Source organism: Chlamydomonas reinhardtii, chromosome 16 (genome assembly GCF_000002595.2).
Source record: "Chlamydomonas reinhardtii strain CC-503 cw92 mt+ chromosome 16, whole genome shotgun sequence".
In the NCBI taxonomy this organism is placed as follows: Eukaryota; Viridiplantae; Chlorophyta; class Chlorophyceae; order Chlamydomonadales; family Chlamydomonadaceae; genus Chlamydomonas; species Chlamydomonas reinhardtii.
The window spans coordinates 410,879-429,749 of record NC_057019.1 but is presented as its reverse complement, the minus strand read 5'-3'; the positions used below and the strand labels follow the sequence as shown (position 1 = coordinate 429,749).

General features: G+C 63.9%; 4 protein-coding genes across 5 annotated transcripts in view; all 4 read left to right on the top strand.

Annotated features, from left to right (window-relative positions):
- The window catches only part of CHLRE_16g693202v5 (uncharacterized protein), a 6,037-nt gene extending 2,253 nt beyond the window's left edge, over positions 1–3,784 (top strand). The window contains exons 7-13 of the mRNA XM_043071754.1: positions 260–356; positions 770–904; positions 1,131–1,260; positions 1,574–1,735; positions 1,938–2,072; positions 2,356–2,528; positions 2,700–3,784. Of these exons, the coding sequence (XP_042915323.1) occupies positions 260–356; positions 770–904; positions 1,131–1,260; positions 1,574–1,735; positions 1,938–2,072; positions 2,356–2,528; positions 2,700–2,868 (1,001 nt within the window). The 3' untranslated portion in view covers positions 2,869–3,784. The remainder of the gene's footprint in view (positions 1–259; positions 357–769; positions 905–1,130; positions 1,261–1,573; positions 1,736–1,937; positions 2,073–2,355; positions 2,529–2,699) is intronic.
- Positions 3,785–4,087: 303 nt separating this feature from the next.
- CHLRE_16g693200v5 (uncharacterized protein) lies at positions 4,088–7,475 on the top strand. 2 transcript variants are annotated; one of them, XM_043071753.1, is made up of 5 exons: positions 4,088–4,278; positions 4,501–4,923; positions 5,163–5,367; positions 5,759–5,869; positions 6,177–7,475. In XM_043071753.1, the coding sequence occupies exons 1-5, from the start codon at positions 4,254–4,256 to the stop codon at positions 6,400–6,402; spliced, it is 990 nt and encodes a 329-aa protein (XP_042915321.1). In that variant the 5' UTR covers positions 4,088–4,253; the 3' UTR covers positions 6,403–7,475. The 2 variants fall into 2 exon arrangements, with proteins under 2 accessions (XP_042915321.1, XP_042915322.1); XM_043071752.1 differs by having other exon boundaries at positions 6,174–7,475.
- A 912-nt stretch (positions 7,476–8,387) lies between these two features.
- On the top strand, positions 8,388–11,522 carry CHLRE_16g693250v5 (uncharacterized protein). The gene is made up of 3 exons (XM_043071757.1): positions 8,388–10,083; positions 10,401–10,517; positions 10,643–11,522. The coding sequence occupies exons 1-3, from the start codon at positions 9,079–9,081 to the stop codon at positions 11,075–11,077; spliced, it is 1,557 nt and encodes a 518-aa protein (XP_042915320.1). The 5' UTR covers positions 8,388–9,078; the 3' UTR covers positions 11,078–11,522.
- Positions 11,523–11,617: 95 nt separating this feature from the next.
- On the top strand, positions 11,618–16,423 carry CHLRE_16g693300v5 (uncharacterized protein). The gene is made up of 9 exons (XM_043071758.1): positions 11,618–11,849; positions 12,187–12,285; positions 12,518–12,612; positions 12,836–12,946; positions 13,210–13,461; positions 13,689–14,043; positions 14,407–14,658; positions 14,899–15,109; positions 15,424–16,423. The coding sequence occupies exons 1-9, from the start codon at positions 11,759–11,761 to the stop codon at positions 15,659–15,661; spliced, it is 1,704 nt and encodes a 567-aa protein (XP_042915319.1). The 5' UTR covers positions 11,618–11,758; the 3' UTR covers positions 15,662–16,423.
- Positions 16,424–18,871: the final 2,448 nt, after the last annotated feature.

The window sequence follows — 18,871 nt, the reverse complement described above, 5'->3', positions numbered from 1 at the left end:
GGATGGACGGCGGTCAACACGGCAGCTGGAGGAAGCCGCAGTGGCTAGACCCCGCAGGTTGCAGAGGTTGGCTTGGTTGCGATTCCAGGCTCGTGTCCTCACATCACCCCCCGTTTTCGTTGGCTTTGGTTTAGTTTGGGCTGGTATTTACAACCCCCCCCCCCCCCCGTGTCCCGCTCCTCTCATCCCCTGCTGCCTGCCCTTGTCACCCCTCCCGCACCCCGGACCCCGCCCGCCCGCCTCCCCCACTGGCCCCCAGGTCAGCAGGTTCAGGGCTACAACCTGTATGTGGGCGGTGGGCAGGGCCGCAGCCACAGAGACGCAGACACCTTCCCGCGCCTGGCGGACCCGCTGGGGTGAGCGCGCGGCACTGACGGTTGGCTGCGCGGGCCCCGCAGGGACAGGGGAGCGGGGTGGTGGGGTAGGGCATGGGACGGCCGGGCGTACCGAAGCCGCACAGCTTCTGTGTATATGTCATAGAAATGCTTAAATGCGAATGCGAATGCGAGTGTGTATGTCTGTGTGTGTATGTGTGCACGAGCTCGCAACCACGCCTGCACCGCACCCCCGCACCCCACTGCACGCCTGCCTGCACCACCCGCACCAGTCATGATGGTGAACCCGTCCTTACCTGCCTCTCACCCCTGACCGCTCCCTAACCCCACTGACCCATCCCCGAAGACTGTCTACCGTCTACCAGTTCCTTAACTAACCATGAATGTAACCGCCCTCCTCCTCTCTCCTTCCCCCTGCCCCATCCCTTACCCAGCTACGTGGCCGCCGCCGACCTGTTCGCCGCGGCCAAGGCGGTGGTGGCGGTGTTCCGCGACTACGGCCGCCGTGACAACCGCAAGCAGGCGCGAACACGGCACATGCTGGCGGAGTGGGGCGTGGACAAGTTCCGGTGAGGGAGGGAGAGAGGGGAGAGGGAGAGGGATGGCGGCAGCGTTGGGGTTTTGGGGGTTGGGAGTTCGGGAGTTGGTGGTTGGGGGGGTTGGGGGTTGGGGTGGAACGGCGGTTGTCTGGAGCATCAGATGGGTTGGAGATGGGCATTGGGACCTTGCGCCATCTCGCCGCCTCGCCACCTCACCCACCAGTCACCTGCCCCTCCCTCCTCCTGCTCCTGGCAGCTCGGTGGCGGAGCAGTACCTGGGCAAGCGCTTCCAGGAGCCGGTGCCGCTGCCGCCCTGGCAGTACAAGGACTACCTGGGCTGGGGCGAGCAGGGCGACGGGCGGCTGTACTGCGGCGTGTATGTGCAGGTGTGGGTGGGGGGAGGGAGGGGGAAAGGGGGAGAGGAGAAGTGGGGAAGGAGGGAGGTGAAGTGGGGGAGGGAGGAAGGGACGGAGGGAGGGAGGGAGGTGAGAGTGGCGACGTGGCGTGATGTGGTTCAGTCGGTTCCAGGTCCAACATAGCATCTTGCTCTTCACCATCCTCTGTGGCCCAACACATCAAACACAGCAACACACACATACACTCATAAACACACTCCGGCCCAACACACGGCACACATCAAACACACAGACATAAACACGTGAGTCACACACAGCCTCACGTCCAAACGCACAAACGCAGAACGGGCGCATCAAGGGCGAGGCCAAGCGGGCGCTGCGTGCGGCCATTGAGCGCTACAGCCTGCCGGTGGTACTCACGCCGCACCAGAACCTGGTCCTGCGGGACGTGCGGCCCGAGGACCGGGAGGACATTGAGCAGCTGCTGCGGGCCGGCGGCGTCAAGGTGAGGCCTTGACTGCTGAGTGGGTGCGTGACCGATGGACTGCGGGTGGTGGCGTGTGATGTGTGCATGTGCTTTGTTGTGTATGTAGGTGTGTGGCGGGCACGTGACATGTTTCCCTTTGTTACAACACTCTTTCTCTCAGATTCACACACACGCACGTACTCACACGCACATACACGCACACACGCACACACACACACAGGAGCTGGTGGAGTGGGACGGGCTGGACCGGCTGTCCATGGCCTGCCCCGCGCTGCCGCTGTGCGGCCTGGCGGTCACGGAGGCGGAGCGGGCGCTGCCGGACGTCAACACGCGCATCCGGGCCATGTTGACACGGGTGAGCGGATGCGCGTGTGTTGATGTGTGCGTGCATGCGTGCGTTTGGGCTGCGGGGGCGGCTGGGAGCATGGGTGAGCACGGGGGTTTGTAGCGGACAGGACTGGGGAGGGAGACGAGAAAGCAGGTCACCAAGCACCACGCCTGCCCGCTCTCCTCCCCCCTTCCTTCCCGTCATGCCCACCCCCTCAGCCTCCCACCATTCCCACCCCCTCAGCCTGCACGCTCTCCTCTCCCTTCCTTCCCGTCATTTCCACATCTCCCCACCCCTCCCCTCCCCACAGGCGGGCCTGCCTCCCTCCCAGCCGCTGCACGTGCGCATGACGGGCTGCCCCAACGGCTGCGTGCGGCCCTACATGGCCGAGTTGGGGCTGGTGGGCGACGGACCCAACAGCTACCAGCTGTGGCTGGGCGGCGGGCCGGCGCAGACACGCCTGGCGCAGCCGTACGCGGAGAGGTGCGGCGGGCGTGGGCGGGCGTGCAGTCCGTGTGGGGCGGCAGTGGGGCGGCAGTGGGGCGCAGGGCCGCGGTATTCCTCGTGCCTCTTACCTGCTGCAACGCTGGATTTGGTGTGGGCTAGCACCTCGGAAGCAACCCTTTCCCGCTTCTCCTTCCCCATCACACACAGGGTCAAGGTGAAGGACTTGGAGTCCACGCTGGAGCCCCTGTTTGGCGCCTGGAGGGCCGGGCGCCAGCCGGACGAGGCCTTTGGAGATTGGGTGGCGCGGCTCGGATTTGACGCCGTGCGGCAGCAGGCGGCGGCGGCGGCGGCGGCGGCTCCTGTCGGCACCGCGTGAGGCGGCGGCTCGGGGCTTTCCCGGTGCAAACGTACGTGCGTGCGTATGCGTGTTTACGTGTGTGTAAGTATGTATCTGTGTATGTGTACCGTATGTGTACGAGAAGCGAAAATGGTGGACGACGACTGCACAGTCGCAGCACCGGCGGCTTGTGGGGTAGGCTGTGGCTACCTCTCGCAATGCGGCCACGTAATGGTATTGCAAAATGCCCCTGCGTCAATGATAAGAGATTGCGTATTCATGCACGTGACTGAGGAGAAACGGTTCACAACGAAACCCTGCAGCCCGGCAATGCCATGTTCTAGATAGGTCACGCACGCAATCCGCATGCAGCGCGGTCTTCGTATGTACTATGTAGCACTACCCTGTGCGCAGTGCACCATTTATATGCTTTGCTAGCAGCAAGCGGTTTTGCTTGAGGTTCCTTTTGCCTGGATTCGCCTGCCAGCCCTCCGGGAGCTAGGGGTGACGGGCCGCGTATGGCTGCCGGGGTGCTCTGTAGCGATCATGCAAAAGTAAGATGAGTTCTGTTTGGGTTGCGCGGAAGTGCTGAGGCGCTCTTGTGCAATACGAGTACGGCACGGCAGGCATAGATATGTGAGCTTGTCGATCGGAAGGCGGCGCAGGCCCGCGGGACGAGACACGGGCAAGTGCCCGTGTCGGGGCCCGTGTAGCGAAGGGGGCTTCACTGCTACTGCCAACTGGTCACAGGACAGGGTCCAGCCTTGGGTCCAGCGTCCGCCGCGGGGCTGATGGTCGAGGCCGCGCGTTTTATTCGGGCGGCTCGAAACGCGCTGCTCATGGTACCGCTCCTGTGAAATCCGGCCAGGACCTGTGAAGGCTGTGGCCCGGAAAGATGTCAGTTGCGTCGACATGTCGCTTGAAATGTAAAAGGCCTGGCATGTCCAGGCGTCCGCTCGGGCCTGGATATTTTTATTTTTGAGAAGCATGGTTTGGGCCCAGGGGGACCAAGGAGTGAGTGCATAGCTCCGGCACATACCCAACACGTCCGCAGCGACCAGCTGGTCGGAAACCGCGTCAGGAAATGGCCCTGACAGAGCGGCAGCAGGCAAAACGCATGCGCACCATTTGCACTCGTGTGGAAGCGACATGACTTCAAATGAAGGGTTTGCGGCGCGCTTGCGGTGGCTGTTCACTTCCAACAAAGCAAGCGCCCCACGCACCCATCTCGCGACCCAAGTTGGGTAGAGGGCATAGTCTAACGCAGCACATATACTTATATGCACACTGCTGATCAGAACAGCTTACAATCCTTAATCACCGCGGAATGCTTTAAATCGCAGTTTGGCGACAGGTGGGCAAACGAGAGTGCGGGTTAACAACGTGCGCGAAGGATGACGCAGCTATGGACGTGGCAATGTAAAATGTTGCTGGCGACAGCGTTATCAGGTGCGCGTCGGCGGTGGAAATAGGTCGGGAGGGGTGTTCGCGATACAGCAGAATCATCAGCGTGCTGGGTCGGTTTGACCTTGTTGCGTCCAAAATAAGCAGTATGCTACGAGCACATAATCGGCTTGGAATTGGAGCTGGGGCCAGAGTGTTTACCCCCGCCAAGTCAACATACGATGCTGTTGTGCAACATGCCGCATCCCTCCCCTTCTTCGATTGTAGCCGGTGCGGCGGCCGCTGCCCGCATACCTGGCGCCTACGGCCCACCCGCCTACGGTGGCTATGGAGGAAGCTATGGCTACGGCGGCTACGGGGCCGCGCCTCCCCCCGGTCCCATCTACGGCGGGTATGGGTACGGAGGCCCCAGCTACGGACACTACTCGCCCCCCTACCCCCCACCCGCCGCCGCCACACCCCCATCGTACGTGATGGAATGGCCGCCCATGGCGGAGGCGTTGGAGCGACCCCCGGCCTACCCTGAGTCGCCGCCGCCAGAGCTCCCACCAGTCTGGCTCAGCCCGCCCCAGTCGTCGCCGCCGCCCGCTTCACCGCCCCCTTCACCGCCCCCTTCACCGCCCCCTTCACCGCCCCCTTCACCGCCCCCTTCACCGTCGCCCCCCTTGCCGCCAGCCCTGCTGCTAACTGGTGAGATACACACGCTGCAACCAACGATACCCGGATATTCAAGTCTTAGGCCATTGACCCCGCCATCCACGCCCAATGGCCTCGCAAACCTAAGCCCGCTTCCCCATGCCGTCCCTCCCAAGCTTCCGCCCATTCCACTCGCTCCATGGCTCCATCCCGCCCGCCTCACCTCCGCCCTGCTCTGCCCCGCCCATGTATGCTCCACCGTCCACCGCCTGCCCGCAACCCTCGCGCCGCAGACATCGTTGGCTGCTACCAGTTCCTGGGCCCCGGCAGCCGCCGCCTGTTCCCAGCCGCTGAGCTGTCAGCGGGACACGGCAGCGCCGGCGGCGGCGTGGGCCCCAACGCGGGCCCCCGGAGCTTCGACGTGGCGGCATGCGTCCGGATGGTGGCGGGCAGCCCCGGCAGCCATTTCCGTTACGTGGGATTCTTTGACGGCCACATGTGAGTGCGGGTTGCGACTAGGAGTGCCGGCGCCTTGGGGGTGTGGTGACAGTGGTGGTGATGGATGTGTGGTGGGCCACCCATGGCATGGCATGGCATGAGCGGGGACTGGATGGGTGCGTGTGCATGTGGGTGTGCGTGCATGGGGTGGGGTGCGGCGAGACGGGCACTGCTCATGACTCCAGGCGTGCATGGGGCTGGTAACGGAGCCCCGATACGATGGCAGAGCGGCCTGAACGTGTGTGGCGGAACCCTGTTGCCCGCTTGGCCTGGGGATGCATGGGCTGTATTCCCCTGCTGTTTCCCTCGCGCCCATGCCGCTGCCCCCGCGCCCAGGCCTCCCACCGCCCCTGCACCCGCCTGACTGGCCCGCCCGCGTGCATGACTGCAGGTGCTTCGGCATCGGCGGCATCCTACCCCCCTCCGCGCTGGCAGCCGCGGAGCCCTTCGCCGCCTGCGAGCCCTGCCCCCTGCCCTCCGGCCGCAACAGCACCGGCAGCAGGTAGGCACGGGGGCGTGGGTGGCACGTGTGTAGTTCTGGTCGTTCTGGCTTGGTTGGCTGAGGGGGCCCGGGCCTCGGCTGCTCGTGCCCCGTGATGGTCCGGGACCCGTGCGTGTAACGCGGTGTGCCTTCCGTCATTCAGCTGCTGCTGCTGCTGCTGTACATGCACGCGTGCACTCACGCATTGGCCCAATGAGCCCACAGCCTTTGTTGCCGAACAGCAGGGCCGGTCACCACCACGGTCACCCCCGCATTCAAACCTACCCCTGCCCTGCCCCCGCCGTGCCCCCGCCCGCACCCGTAGCAGCAAGGACGGTGGCGGCGGCAGCAGCGCGCAGCAGCAGCAGCAGCCGGAGCCTCAGCCGCAGCAGCTGCGCTGCGGCAGTGGCACGCGCATGGCCGTGTACGACCTGGCCGCCTGGCCCTGGGTGCGGCTGGCGCCCTCGCTGCCGCCCATGGCACCGTGGCCGCCCGAGCCGGAGGACTTTGGGTCGGGCTGGCGGCGGCGGAGCCGGCGGCGGCGGCGGCAATAGCGGGCGCGTGAGTGAAGCCAGGGAGCTGAGCCGGCGGCGGCGGCAGTAGTGGCGCGGCGCGAGGCGGGGAGGCGAGCACAGGGGAGGAGGGAGGAGGGTGGAGTTGTGCGGGTCAAGGCAGTCGTCGGGCCGGGCTTCAAAGGTAGCAGTGGGGGCTGTGCTTGGCGCATGATGGTGGTATTGTTTGAGTTGGCCCCCGCCTACAGGCGTATTCCGAGAAACGTCCATGAACAGCGAAACACAACACGTATGACGGCGTACACGCGCTCCTCGTGAGCAGGGTGGAACAATTTGTATGCATTATAGTAGATAGCGGTTGCTCCTGACGTGCCAAAGAGATTTGCCATGCTAAGGCTAGTTTGCAAGTTATAAAGTTCTGCTGCTGCACGTTGTTGACTTGCAGCTGCACGTAAGCACCATGGATGCATTGAAGACCTGAAACCAGGCCAAGAACAAATAATGCAGAGGTTGAGCCGCCCCGAGTGTTGTTGGCTTCTTGTTGATGTGTTGTACTGCATTGAGCATCATTCTTTATGCGCCTGGTGAGGCTGTGGCGCACCGCGCACGAGAGGCAGGGCGCACTTCCCACACGTGTGCATTGTGTATGTGTGTTGTGTTGTTTTCCTTAGGGGCAGCTGCCCGCGTTGGCCACACGGGACGCATGCTGATGCCAATAAGTCTGTTTCAGGCGTACGGCGAGCATCCTGATTGCATATGCACTAGTGCACATGAGGGGGGCTAGCTACGCTGCTTTGGTGTTAGCGGTGCGGGTGCATGTGTGCGGCACAAACCTGTCCGCGTAGAGTGGTACGTGCAAGGGCGTTACACACCGATTGGTGGAGTACGGTATGCAAGGGAGAATAACGAGTGCCTGGCTCTCATTTGCTGTGGGACGCCATCGTGCCGTGGGCGCGTGTGCAGGTGTTGAACGTCAGGGTGATGGGACATCCACGGGCGCCAAGAGAGAGACGCCGCAGAAGCAGAACTGCTTTTTTGAAGTAGGAATGGTAGGAGTGAAAAGTGATGGGATTCACGACTCGTTGCAGTCATGAACATTTGAAATGACTTGGAGATTTTGGCCCCCGAGTCCCTTCCCGCCGGGCCTGAAGTTCACAATGAAACCATCCTGACAGAAGAGAAGACAGATATTGGAAGAACGTCAATCGGGGGCACCGGGACCAGACGCCGTTGCCCAATGTCTTTGTGGCTGAAACTCGCATGGCGTGGTGTCACGGTTGACGGACTGACGGTTCATTTATAGTGAAACCCACGGCTTTCCGTAGGAATGTGGGATTTGCGCGCCGTCAGGCCTTCCTCCCACAGTGGCACTGCAGCAAGGTGGCAGTCAAGTGACAGCATTCGCAGGGACAGAGACAGCGGATCGGCGGATGGAGGGAAGAAGCATGTTGGCAGGATGGTGCCAGTGTCATGGGGGGTATCGCGTGGCGTTGGACGTCTCCGGCCCGTGAGCTGGCCCGTGAGCTCACGCTGCAGGCATACATGCGCGCGCAGTGTGTGTGTGTGTGTGTGTGTGTGTGTGTGTGTGTGTGTGTGTGTGTGTGTGTGTGTGTGTGTGTGTGTGTGTGTGTGTGTCTTCATACCAACTGGTGCCCCCCATGAGGCGGCAACAACTGCTTGTGCCCGGGAAGGCCAGGGCCCAGGAGTGTGGGACGAGGGGAAAGGGGCTTGGGTGAGGGTGATCAGCCCGACAATGTCTCAGGGATGGGACAGTGTTTGTTGCGCTTGACCATGCCGACACTTATTCATACCCCCCCCCCGCATCAGCCTGTGTGAACTCATGGGGGAGCCACGTCCGGTTCAGGGTACAACCCAACTTGAAGGCCATAGGGGTGCGTGTTCGGGGATTCATGCCAGGGCCGCGTTATGCGGATGGGGCACCCAGATGGGCAGCGCACGAATGGCAGCGAAATTCGTGTTGGCCATATCGCAATAGTAAATGATATTACCCGCATCCAGGGGTCGCACCTACCATGGCTGAGCCCAACAACAACTCGCGCGCAGATTGCAACCTCGCCAGGCTCACGCCTGAGCTCATCCAGCGAGTCGCAAGCTTTCTCCATCCGAACGAGGTCACAAGCAGCTTTAAACTTGTCAATAAAGAGATCGCTGCGAGCCTTCGCCACGACTACAAAACCTTCAAGCTGCGTCGTGCCCCGGCCCCGGCGCGGTTCTGCCCCACGGTCCTCGAAGCGCTCGCCCTGCCCCCTCTCGCGCTGCTGCCATGGCCCGGCGCTAGCTTCGTGTCGCAATGGGGCTGCCCCGAGCCCTGGCGGGTCCTGACTCGGCGCCAGCGGCAGCGGCTGCTGTGCCTAGCAGCCTCCAGCCACCACGCCCCCAGCCTGGACGCGGCGCTGGCGCACTGCGGGGCGCGAGTCGTGCCGGAGGTGCTCGCGGCGGCGGCGGCCGTGGGCGACGTGAATGCCTGCGAGCGGCTGCTGAATGAGGAGGGCTGCGAGTGGGATGCAGTGGTTGTTTGGAGCGCCGCGATCATGTCTGGGCAGCTCGGCGTGTGCCGCTGGCTTCAGGAGAACGGCGTCGAGGCGGTGGCGGCACAGGCGCCGGGCCCAGATACCTTCCTGTCGCTAAAGATTTAAAGCCCTGGTATCGCATGTGGAAGCCGTGGCCTGCTTCTGCGGCCAGCGAGAGCTACTCGGCATGCTGCAGGCGCCGGGGGGCACCGGCGCAAGCACCGGCGCAGCAGGAATGGGGCACACTTCCACCCGCGGCCCGCAGGCGCACGCAGGGCTGGCGGCCGCGGCTGCGGAGGGCGGCCAGGTGGAATTGCTGGAGCTGCTGCAGCTGCTGGGAGAACTGGCGGCGCCGCCCATGAGCAACAACGACAACGACCAGCACTTCATCATGTTGGGTGTGGCCTACGGCTGCCCCTTAGAGGTGCTGCAGCGGTGCTGCGAGCGGGCGTTCGGCGGCGGCGCGGAGGACGGCGCGGCAGAGGGCGCGGCAGAGGGCGCGGGCGCAGGCGCGGGCGCGGGCGCGGGCGGGGGAGGCGCGGAGGGCGGCCTGCAGGCGGCAGTGTCCGTTCGCCACAGCCGCCGGCAGCAGCTGCTGCTTCGAGCAGCCACCAGCCCCACACCCGACTGGGCAGTCAAGTGCGAGTGGCTGCTGTTGGGCTGGGGCTCGGAGCCCCGGCAGTGGGCCCCCATCAACATCGACAGTACGGATACAGTACTAGTCCAGGACCTCTGGCGCCACGCGGCTACACAGCCCGGCTACGCGCAGCGGCTGCAGTGGCTGGCGGCTCGGGGGCTGCCGTTGCCTAATGCAGCGTTGGAGGCGGCTGGCTGGGCCGGCGACCTGGCTGCGGTGGAGTTTTGCTTGGCGGTAGAGGAGGAGGCGGAGCCGGTGCTTCCGAAGATTCTGGCAACTGCAGCGCTGGCGGCTGGGCAGGTGCCGGTGCTGCGGCTGCTGCGAGGCCGGGGCGAGGCTGTTGATTGGGGCGACCTGGTTGATGCGGTAATGTTCGAGTGCGTCTGTGAGGATGCGGGCTGCAGCGACTCTCCGTGCCTGCCCGCGCTGAGGTACCTGGCAATGGAGGGCGGGCTGGACAAGGCGGAGGAGGCAGCCGTGGACTGGTCGGAGGTGTTCACCAGCGTGGCGCAGCATGGGGCAGACCTAGCCCTCCTCCGGAACCTGCACGAACAGGTGTGTCTGCGAGTGTGTATTAGAATACACGAGACAAGGGAAAATGCAGACTGTGCATGCAACGCGTTGCTTGTGTGTGTGTGTGTGTGTGTGTGTGTGTGTTTGTTTGTGTGTATGTGTGCGCGCTTGTTCAAAGGGGAACTTAAGGCTTTGGCAGGATTCTGCGTCTGCATGTGCGTCATTGTCTGCAAGCGCTTCAAACAGCCAGTGCAGCGCGTTGGCAGGGCACGTGTATTTGTTTGTGTATGTCTCCATCTCATTCGGAGGGCGTCATGTGCTCATGGACGGGGCCGCCGTCCTCCATCCTGCCCCCGCAGCGCGGCGCGGCGTTCGACCCCAAGGCTGTGGCCGAGGGCGGCAGCGAGGAGCAGCTGGAGTGGGCGATGCAGCTGGTGCAACAGCCGGGATCGGGGCGCGTGAGCGGCTACGGCCAGGTGCGTGGGTGCCGGTGTCTCCTCCTCGGCACCGCCACATCCCTACGCTGCATCCCAACACTCACCTTGTCATGTTCCTGCCTTCTGCGGCTTCGATCGCGCACCACGCATGCGGCAAATCTCAGGTGGAGCTGTTTGAAGCCGCTCTTGAGGCCGGGAACTGGGCCACTGCGGACTGGCTGTACCGCCGCGGCCTCCTCGGGCCCGGCTGCACGCCGCAGCAGGAGCAGTGGCACCTGCAACGCGTGTTCCGTGACGTCGCTGGACAGATGGGTGACTCCAGTGACGACAGCAGGGTCGTGCCAACGCTGTGGCACCTGTACCGCTGGTGCAATATGCAGTGGAGCACGAAGTGCCGGCGTGCGCTACAGGAGTGCGCGGTGCGGGCCGCGCACCTTGGGAGGCTGCGTGTGGTGAGCGGGCAGGCGCGGCAGACGCGGGAGATGCTGCGGGATGCGGACGCGGCGCTGGCGGTCGGCCGCTGCGGCGGCGGGGCGCGGAGGGAGTCGGTCGTGAGCGAGGAGGAAGGGAGCGAGGAGAGCGAGGAGAGCGAGGAGTGAGGAGGACGAGGAAGGGAGTGAGGAGGAAAGCGAGGAGGGAGCGAGGTAATGAGGAGGAAGCAGTGTAGGCGAAAGGCAGTATGTGCACGGCAAGGGTGGAGGCACTTGTAGCTGTGTGTTAACACGCGGCTCTAAGAATGCGCAGGACTGACTCAAGCTATGGCTGGGGATCGTAGGCTTGGGGTGCCCCTGGGTCCCCTTTGGCGGGAATGTTATGAAATCGAGGCTTCCGCACAAGCATGGAGAGTGGTGTCCCGCACTCAAAGTGCCTCCGTGCGATGTGGGTATAAGTTTGTGGCCAACAAGCGCGGCATGGCAGCATGCAAGTGTGTTCGTGGCAGCCTGGCAAGAAAGGGCCATGGCCCATACCTTTGCTGCATGCAGCTTCCAGGGCAGTACTTGTGTCTGATGAGTGATGACCGACGTCTTGTAAGCGGTGCTTGGCGTTACAGGGTGGGCGCCGCGAAGGCGAGCGAGGGAAGGCGTGACCTGCTGCACTCGTTCCAGCGCTCGTTCCCGCCAAATCCGGCAACTGTTGGATCCAACCATTGCAACACCCCTTGCTACCTTGCGCCGCCAGCCAACTGCCCGCTGCCAGCCCAGTTCATCAATACACATGCATCCGTCGTTCGTTCCCCTCGTCCTGCTGCCAGTCTAGGAGTTACTGGTACCTCCCCCAGGATGCAAACATGTCCGCGCTCAGGGGCCGTCTGGCCAACGTTGCTCGTTACCTTGGCGATTCTGAGCTGCATACATCAACCAGCAGCAGCACGTAAGACCGCATCCATGTCCATTTGCCAGGTCGCTGGCTGCTGGTCGTAGCGCTAAGTTTTGCGCCAGTGGGGGCAATAATCGCGTAACACAACTCTTCTGGAGGATTTTAGTATTTGCCACAATGAACATGATTCGGCACTGGCGAGAAGCCAGGGGTGTGGCCATGTCGCGCACGCTGGCCAATAACTCTCGCCAGTATGGATGGTATTCACCATATGATTGCAATTGAGAAAGTGGGCCGCCACGAACTGCAATTGGCACAAACCCTCTGGGAAACCCCCGGGAAGGGCCCTCGCGCGACCACTGTCGCCCCGCCGTTTCTTGCCACGTCCCAGTTCGCCGCGTGCGCCGGAGGACGAGAGCTGTGGAATACCCTCCCTGGCCGCCGTACTTCCCTGAGCCGCCTGCGGATGGGCCTGCAACAACGGGCGCCGGTGAGTTTGTGCAAAGGTTGGGTGGCGGGTGCATGCGCCAGCTGCCCGTCTCTTGCCAGCCGCCACAACGCAATCATGTGCATGGAACGTCTGCAGCCCATAATTTATCGTGTCCGGTGAGCTAACTGCGACTTGGGTCGGGCTGTGGGGCAGGGAAGCTCACACCGCCCCCAGTGCTTGCGCCCAAGAAGGCAAAACATGCGTGGCTAACCCCCTCCTCACCTGACCACAGAGCCCCCTCCCCCTCCGCTGGAGTCCGGACCGGCCGCGTACCTGTACGGCGACCAGTCGGTGCTTCTGAATCCCGACTCAGTGGGGCTGTTGGCGGTGCGTGCCGTGCGTCCCCACCGGTGCTTCCCCGCTTGCCCCTCTATAGGCATTAGCTGTCCCCACGCACATGCCCTCCCTAAGGGCGCATCTTGGGAGTGCGCTGGGTTGCACTGCAAGGCTGCCGGAACAGTCATACGTTCGAAAGCGATGTCATGGGCGTTCTACTGGCTTCGCCCCCTACCTCGGTGCACTGACTCATGCGGTCATGCCCGCAACGCAGGCCAGCATGCTGGGGCTGGGCCTGGACGTGTCGCCGCCGCTGCTGCAGCTGCCGGTCGAGCAGCTGGCGGCTCAGAAGCAGTGGCCGGCGGCGCTGGTGGTGCCGCCCCTGGTGAGGCGTTGCGGGCGTGGCTGGGAAGACACGCGGGAGCGGAGCGGTCTAGGGAAAGAGGGAAGAGGAGAAGGGGGAGGGAAAGGTGGGGAGAAGGCTGGGATGAAGCAGGAGGGCGGGGGACAGGAGGCAGAGTGGGAGGGGGCAGGCCCCGCGTAGAAGCAAGTGAGGTGCGAGCTCGTGTGCTCTACGTGCCGAGAACAACACACACACACACACACACACACACCTCGCCATCCATGCTTTTGTTGCTCTTGCCACAGTCCGCGGCGGCAAGGCCCGGGGGGCCGGACAGCGGCGGTGGCCCCTGGCACAAATTGCCTGAGGCGCTGGCGGCGGCGGCGGCCTTCCTGCGCTCCGGCGGTAACGTCGTGATATTTGGAGGCGGCGGCGGTGCCGACAACGGGCTGGGCCTTGTAGAGGAGTTGTTGTTGGCGGCGGCTGCGCCCGCGGCGGCTGGGCCCGGGGCTGGCGCGGCTGGTGCACGGCGGTCCTCTGGCTGCATGGCGGCTCAGGCGCGTGAGGGCATGCTGGCGGTGTGGGCGAGGCACAATCGGAGAGAGGGTCGACACCGTGCTGCGTGCAAGGAGTGCGCTGGCGGCATTTGCTTGGGCTTCAGGGGGCGCTGACAGGCTGACTGGTCACGTGACTTGCGGGTCGATACCAACTGTTCGTGGCCTCCTTGCTGACAAACACCCTCTGCCCCCGCCCACACTCCCTCCCCGCCTTTCTCGTCCGCCAGGTTTCAGGCGCCTTCTTTGTACAGGCCACCAACGAGGACGGCTCTGACGTGTTGCCGTACATTGACGGGCTGCCCGTGATCCTGGTAGACGACAGTACGGCAGCCTCCGTACGCGTACTGGCGTGCCCGCCCAGCAGCGGCGCGATCCCCTGGTTCGAATCCCGGAGCGGGAACACTGGTCCGGTGGCGGCAGCGCTGGTCTGGCCCGTGGGCCGCGGGCGTCTGGTCTGGTTGGGCAGCTCGTTCGGTAACATTGTGGAGGCTGCGCCGTGGGTGTCCGTGGTGCGTGCGGCAGTGGTCGCGCTGCCTAGGGACGCGGCGCCGCCGGTGGGCGGAGGTTCAACGCCTCCCGCAGGTGAGTCTGCAGTGCGTGGGCTAGCACCGTGAGCTCTGTGGCGTGTGTGCGTGCGCGTGTGTGCGTGTGTTCATGTGCGTGTTTGAGTGAGACCCGTGGGCCGGGTGGGGTGTCGCACGCGGCCCGCGCATGTGCCGGCGGACGTGGGCACGTGCGAGGGGACGCCGCAGCCGCGGGTAGGTGGCAAGGAGCGCAGTGCAGCCCCGTGATGCAGGCGCCCAGCGGCGGCAGCTCCCTTGCCGGCCCCTATTAACCAGAAGTCACGCCTGCCTGCTCAGACGTTTGCTACCTAGTGCGCGCAAATGGGGTCGGCCAGCCCCCTGTCCTGCAGCCTTCCCACATTGTTCCCATTGCGTGCCGCAGGCGCGCGCCCCAGCCCTCCACCTGACGTCGAGGGGGCCTTTCCGCCCCCTGTGTACGGACCCGTGTCTGCCACGAGGCCCCCGCCGCCGCCGTACTACGGCAGTGGCGGGCCGGGCAACTACCCGCCGTACGGCGGTTACTGGCCTCTATCGCCTCCGCCGTACTACGGCGGTTATTACGGGGGTGGCGGCGGTTACTATGGATTTTATAGTCCGCCGGCATCGCGTGCGGGGCCGGATGCGGATCCCCCGGGTGAGTTGCCGCATGTGTTGATTAGTGCCAAGTAAGCTGCTCCGGTGGCGGACGGGCTCCAGCCACCGGTGTGCTGCTAACAAGGCGGCGCAAGCTCTGCCCATAAGCGGCGTTGTTTTTGAGTCCCGCTAGTGCATTGACCGACATGCAAACCTCTTCTTCCTACCCAGTCGAAACAGAGTTCGCCCCTCACCCTTCCGAATACCCCGCTCGTCCCTATCCTTCCGTCGGCCCCCGCAGTCCTGCCCTCCTTCGGCTGCCTGCCGTACGTCGTGAACGGCCAGTGGGACGAGCGGCTCTTCGACGCCGTACAGGTGCCACTGCACGACAGCGAGGGCGGCGGCGGCGGCGCCGTACAGTTTGACCCGGTCAAATGCGGCAGGGCGGCGGGGGCGGCGGGGTACTTCCTGGCAGGGTTCGTGGCGACGGCGGGCGGCGAGAGCGGTGGCAGGTGAGGAGCGAGGTTTAGGGAGTAATGAGGGCGGGGCTTGGATGGCATTCACCCACGCAGGCTGTATGCGTCGAACGCAGCACGGTTGCCAGTTCCCAGCCGCCGCCGCCTCCTGTAGCACATATTAGGCAGGGCCCTTGCCATCCACAAGCGCCGTAAGCCCGCAACTGCCCACAATTTGCACGTGACGCATTTATCGGCAAGTGCTCATCCCGCGCATGATCAATGTACGCCCCTACCGTTCCCGCCGGTTTCCCCTCACGTGCTTGACTGCTCCGCCGTCTGCTTGTCTGTGCATGTGTGCGGCGGTGCAGGTGCTTCGGACTCGAGTACCCGCCCGACGGCGCCGCCGACCCTCCCAGCAGCAAACCGGAGGTGGTGGGCGGCGGTGGCGGCGGCGGTGGCGGCACGTGCCAGCCCTGCGCGGCCTCGCCCGACTGGGCGCGGCTATGGTGTGGGGTCGAGGACGCGCGTGGAGAGGGCACGACCGGTTCTGTGTCTTACATGAGCATTTATGAGACGTTTTATTTCGACTCAGCCACGGAGGCCTAAATAGCTGGCGGTGGTGGCGGCAGGCGCTTGCTGACGTGGAGGCCGCGTGCTGGCGGTGGGTGTGGGATTGCCTGCATAGGCTTGATTGTGGGACACTGCGCTTGACATGCAGGGCGGGGTTGGACTAGAACCGCGATTAGCTTTTAGCCAGTTGCGCACCGTGAACGTGCGGGGGCTCGCACACTTTTTGCAGCTGATATGGGCCCTGGCTGAGACTCTAGCCTTTGTGAATGATCGATGCTTGAACTTCCGCCTTTCCCTCTCCTCGTGTTGGCCCAAGCTTGGCGGGGCCGCGAGGGTGTTCTCATAACTGAGAATTTAATGGGGAAAGGCGCGTGCTGGGGTTGTGGCCACGCGGGGTTGTGGTTAGTCGGAGAGAGGTTGACTTGTGATGTGGCTGCGTGCTGTGCGAGTACCATTCTGAAGCGCCGTCTGCTAAGAGAGCGAGTGCGTGATAGGTGATAGGGGGCACCGTATTGCGGACCTTCAGGGCCCGAGGGCGCCTTGGGGTCGGCGCTGCACACTCCTGTCATCCCTCCATTGTACGAACGCGGGTTACACGGGTGGCGCACATCCTCGTGACGCCACGGCTCCGTTATCCCGGTAATACTTGCACTCACAAAGGTGGCGGTTGATTTCATCTTCCTAAGCTTCCTGCACTCCTTGGGATTCCATGTTTAGGAGTTGACACGATGCCAGGAACGTTTACGCGGAGCACCCCGAAGATTCTACAGCTTGCTCTGGCATGTTTAATCCTCATCTCGCTTGACTCAGGTGCGGGTGGCTGGGGCCATGGCGTGCTCGGCTCGCCCACGAAGACATGGCTACAGCATCCCAAAAAGAGAGTGAGCTTCCCCACACGGGCGACGCCGCCCGTGACAAGTCAAATGAAGCCATAGATATATGACCATCATTTAGGACGGCTTGAGCATGAGCAGGCAGAACCATGGCCGGCTTGGCATGTGTACCGACAGCCGTTGAACCCACTTCGAGGCTTGTGCAGAAACCATTACGCTATCCTGAACTTGAATGACCACGTGGTTTTGGTTCAGGATAGCGGCTGCAGGTCTCGGCAGCCATGAAGCTCAGCAAGTACACAGTATCGCGACGGTTCGGCTGCCGGGTGTCCGCACTGAACTGGTGCGTGTCCACTCCAACGCTCACTCACCTGGTCTCCCGGCACGGCCGCCGCCCTTCCATTCCACGCCGCTCCCAACCCCTTCCACACTTACAGCATGTCAGGCCTCGGCATCAAGCACTCGGCGCCCGCCACCGCGCCGACATCCTCCTCCCGCCAGACATTCCCCTTCTCCTCGGGAAGTCGCAACGTCGTCAACTCCGTCCACTGCAGCGGCGCCGAGCAATAGCAGCGGCATTCGGGATGCGATTCTGCCCGGTGACAGCGAGAGCCCCAGCCCTGTGCCTCCGCCGCGGCCAGTGGCCCGGGCGGCCACGTATGCGCCACCCGCCCGCAGGTTGCTGTCGCCGCCCCCCGCAGCGCCGCCGCCCCCTTCACCGCCACCCCCCCGTGTGCCGCGCCCGCCGCCTCCCTCGCCGCCGCCGCCATCCAAACCGACACTCGGTACGTGCCTTTGCCAGATGATAATCCAGTCTGCGGAAATGAAGGGCTTGCGGGTATGCGGGATTGCTGGCTAGCGAGTCCATGATTTAGTCATGGCTGCAATGCACGTCAGGCCAGCGACAAGAATGCTCATAGCATGTTCACTACAGCTGGTTAGCAGCGCTCTGCTGTCCACAACCCCGTCACTCTCCCGTGCGCAGACTTCGTTGCCCCTACGGAGCCGGCCGCGTGTCTCGCTTACAGCGAGGACAGTGGCGGCAGCTGGGCATTGGGCGGCGGCGCCCGCGCGCAGCTGGACGAAATCTTCATGTTTGATGGATTTGACCCGGTGTCCTGCGCGCGGGCGGCGGTGGGCTGGTACCGCTACGTGGCCATACAGGACAACGAATGGCGAGTCAGGGGATCGCTTTTGCCGGGTGTGGAAGCAGGGGCACGTATAGGCCTGCAGGGGCAGGGGCAGGGGCAGGGGCAGGGGCAGGGGCAGGGGCAGGGGCAGGGGCAGGGGCAGGGGCAAGGGCAGGGGCAGGGGCAGGGGCAGGGGCAGGGGCAGGGGCAGGGGCAGGGGCAGGGGCAGGGGCAGGGGCAGGGGCAGGGGCAGGGGCAGGGGCAGGGGCAGGGGCAGGGGCAGGGGCAGGGGCAGGGGCAGGGGCAGGGGCAGGGGCCTGACGGGCTCCCCAGCCACAAGACATGAATGGCAGCGATTGGGAAGTGGGAGCCGGGTGCGGATGCCACAACGGACACGCAGTCAAGTTCCCTATGCTGCCCGCAACGCCCACCCACTGCAGGTGCTATGGTCTGACGCCCGACGCGAGCGACAGCCTGCCTTCGCCCAGCGTCGTCGGCGGCTGCTACAACTGCTTTGGGCCCTTTCAGGGGCCCTACCTTCCGCGCAACATGAGGTGCGGAGGGCGCTTCTCCGTGAGTGTGTACGACCTCTACACACTCTTCCCCGAGACGGCACCCGGCCCCGTGCCGGGTGTGTATGGTTTCAGCACCAGCAGCTGAGCGCCGTGAGTGGGGGAGGCAGTAATGAATGGGGTTAGTTGGTTACTGGAGAAGCTGAGTGGATGGCGGGAGTTGGGAGGCAGGCTTGATGGATGGTACGAGGAAGCAGGCAGGGTGGTTGGCGGTGAGATTTTTGCAGCATGCAGAGTGACAGACCTGCTTTAATAGCAGTGTGTATATATGTACAAAGTCGAGAGGCTTCACATATCATTCATTACTGGTGTGCCCGCTGAGATGCGCAGGAGTGCACTAGTCAGCAGAGTGTTGGAAATTCCCCAGGTTTGAACCGTGGAGACTCAAGCCAGCTCCACCTAAACAGAGATGAGACTCCTCGTTAGCTGCGGATAGCGCTCAACGGCTGCAGCAGGTAGTTGTCGTGGTCAATGAATGGTAGACATTAATTCTTAGCACTGGCCATAGGCCAATTTGATGCAGGTCCCAACCGGCAGTAGCAGTGCACGGCTGGCACATAAGGTGCGGCTGTGATCTCGAGGCGTGCCTATCCCGTGCCCGCATGCTGCCCGCAAGGGGCCAGACGGGCGGGTGTTGGTTGATCACCGTCAGCAAACTTGAAGTGAGAAGGCGAGTTAGGAGGTTACGTGAGCCGTGAGGACATGCCCGGT

Coding starts and splice junctions, on each gene's coding strand:
- CHLRE_16g693200v5 (XM_043071752.1), top strand. CDS start 4,254: ATGTTGCTGGCGACAGCGTTATCAG. Junction 4,279..4,500: donor GCTGGCGACAGCGTTATCAG/GTGCGCGTCGGC, acceptor CTTCGATTGTAG/CCGGTGCGGCGGCCGCTGCC. Junction 5,368..5,758: donor GGATTCTTTGACGGCCACAT/GTGAGTGCGGGT, acceptor GCATGACTGCAG/GTGCTTCGGCATCGGCGGCA.
- CHLRE_16g693250v5 (XM_043071757.1), top strand. CDS start 9,079: ATGCTGCAGGCGCCGGGGGGCACCGGCGCAAGCACCGGCGCAGCAGGA. Junction 10,084..10,400: donor TCCGGAACCTGCACGAACAG/GTGTGTCTGCGA, acceptor CTGCCCCCGCAG/CGCGGCGCGGCGTTCGACCC. Junction 10,518..10,642: donor GCGTGAGCGGCTACGGCCAG/GTGCGTGGGTGC, acceptor GGCAAATCTCAG/GTGGAGCTGTTTGAAGCCGC.
- CHLRE_16g693300v5 (XM_043071758.1), top strand. CDS start 11,759: ATGCAAACATGTCCGCGCTCAGGGGCCGTCTGGCCAACGTTGCTCGTT. Junction 14,044..14,406: donor AGGTTCAACGCCTCCCGCAG/GTGAGTCTGCAG, acceptor TGCGTGCCGCAG/GCGCGCGCCCCAGCCCTCCA. Junction 14,659..14,898: donor GCCGGATGCGGATCCCCCGG/GTGAGTTGCCGC, acceptor CGGCCCCCGCAG/TCCTGCCCTCCTTCGGCTGC.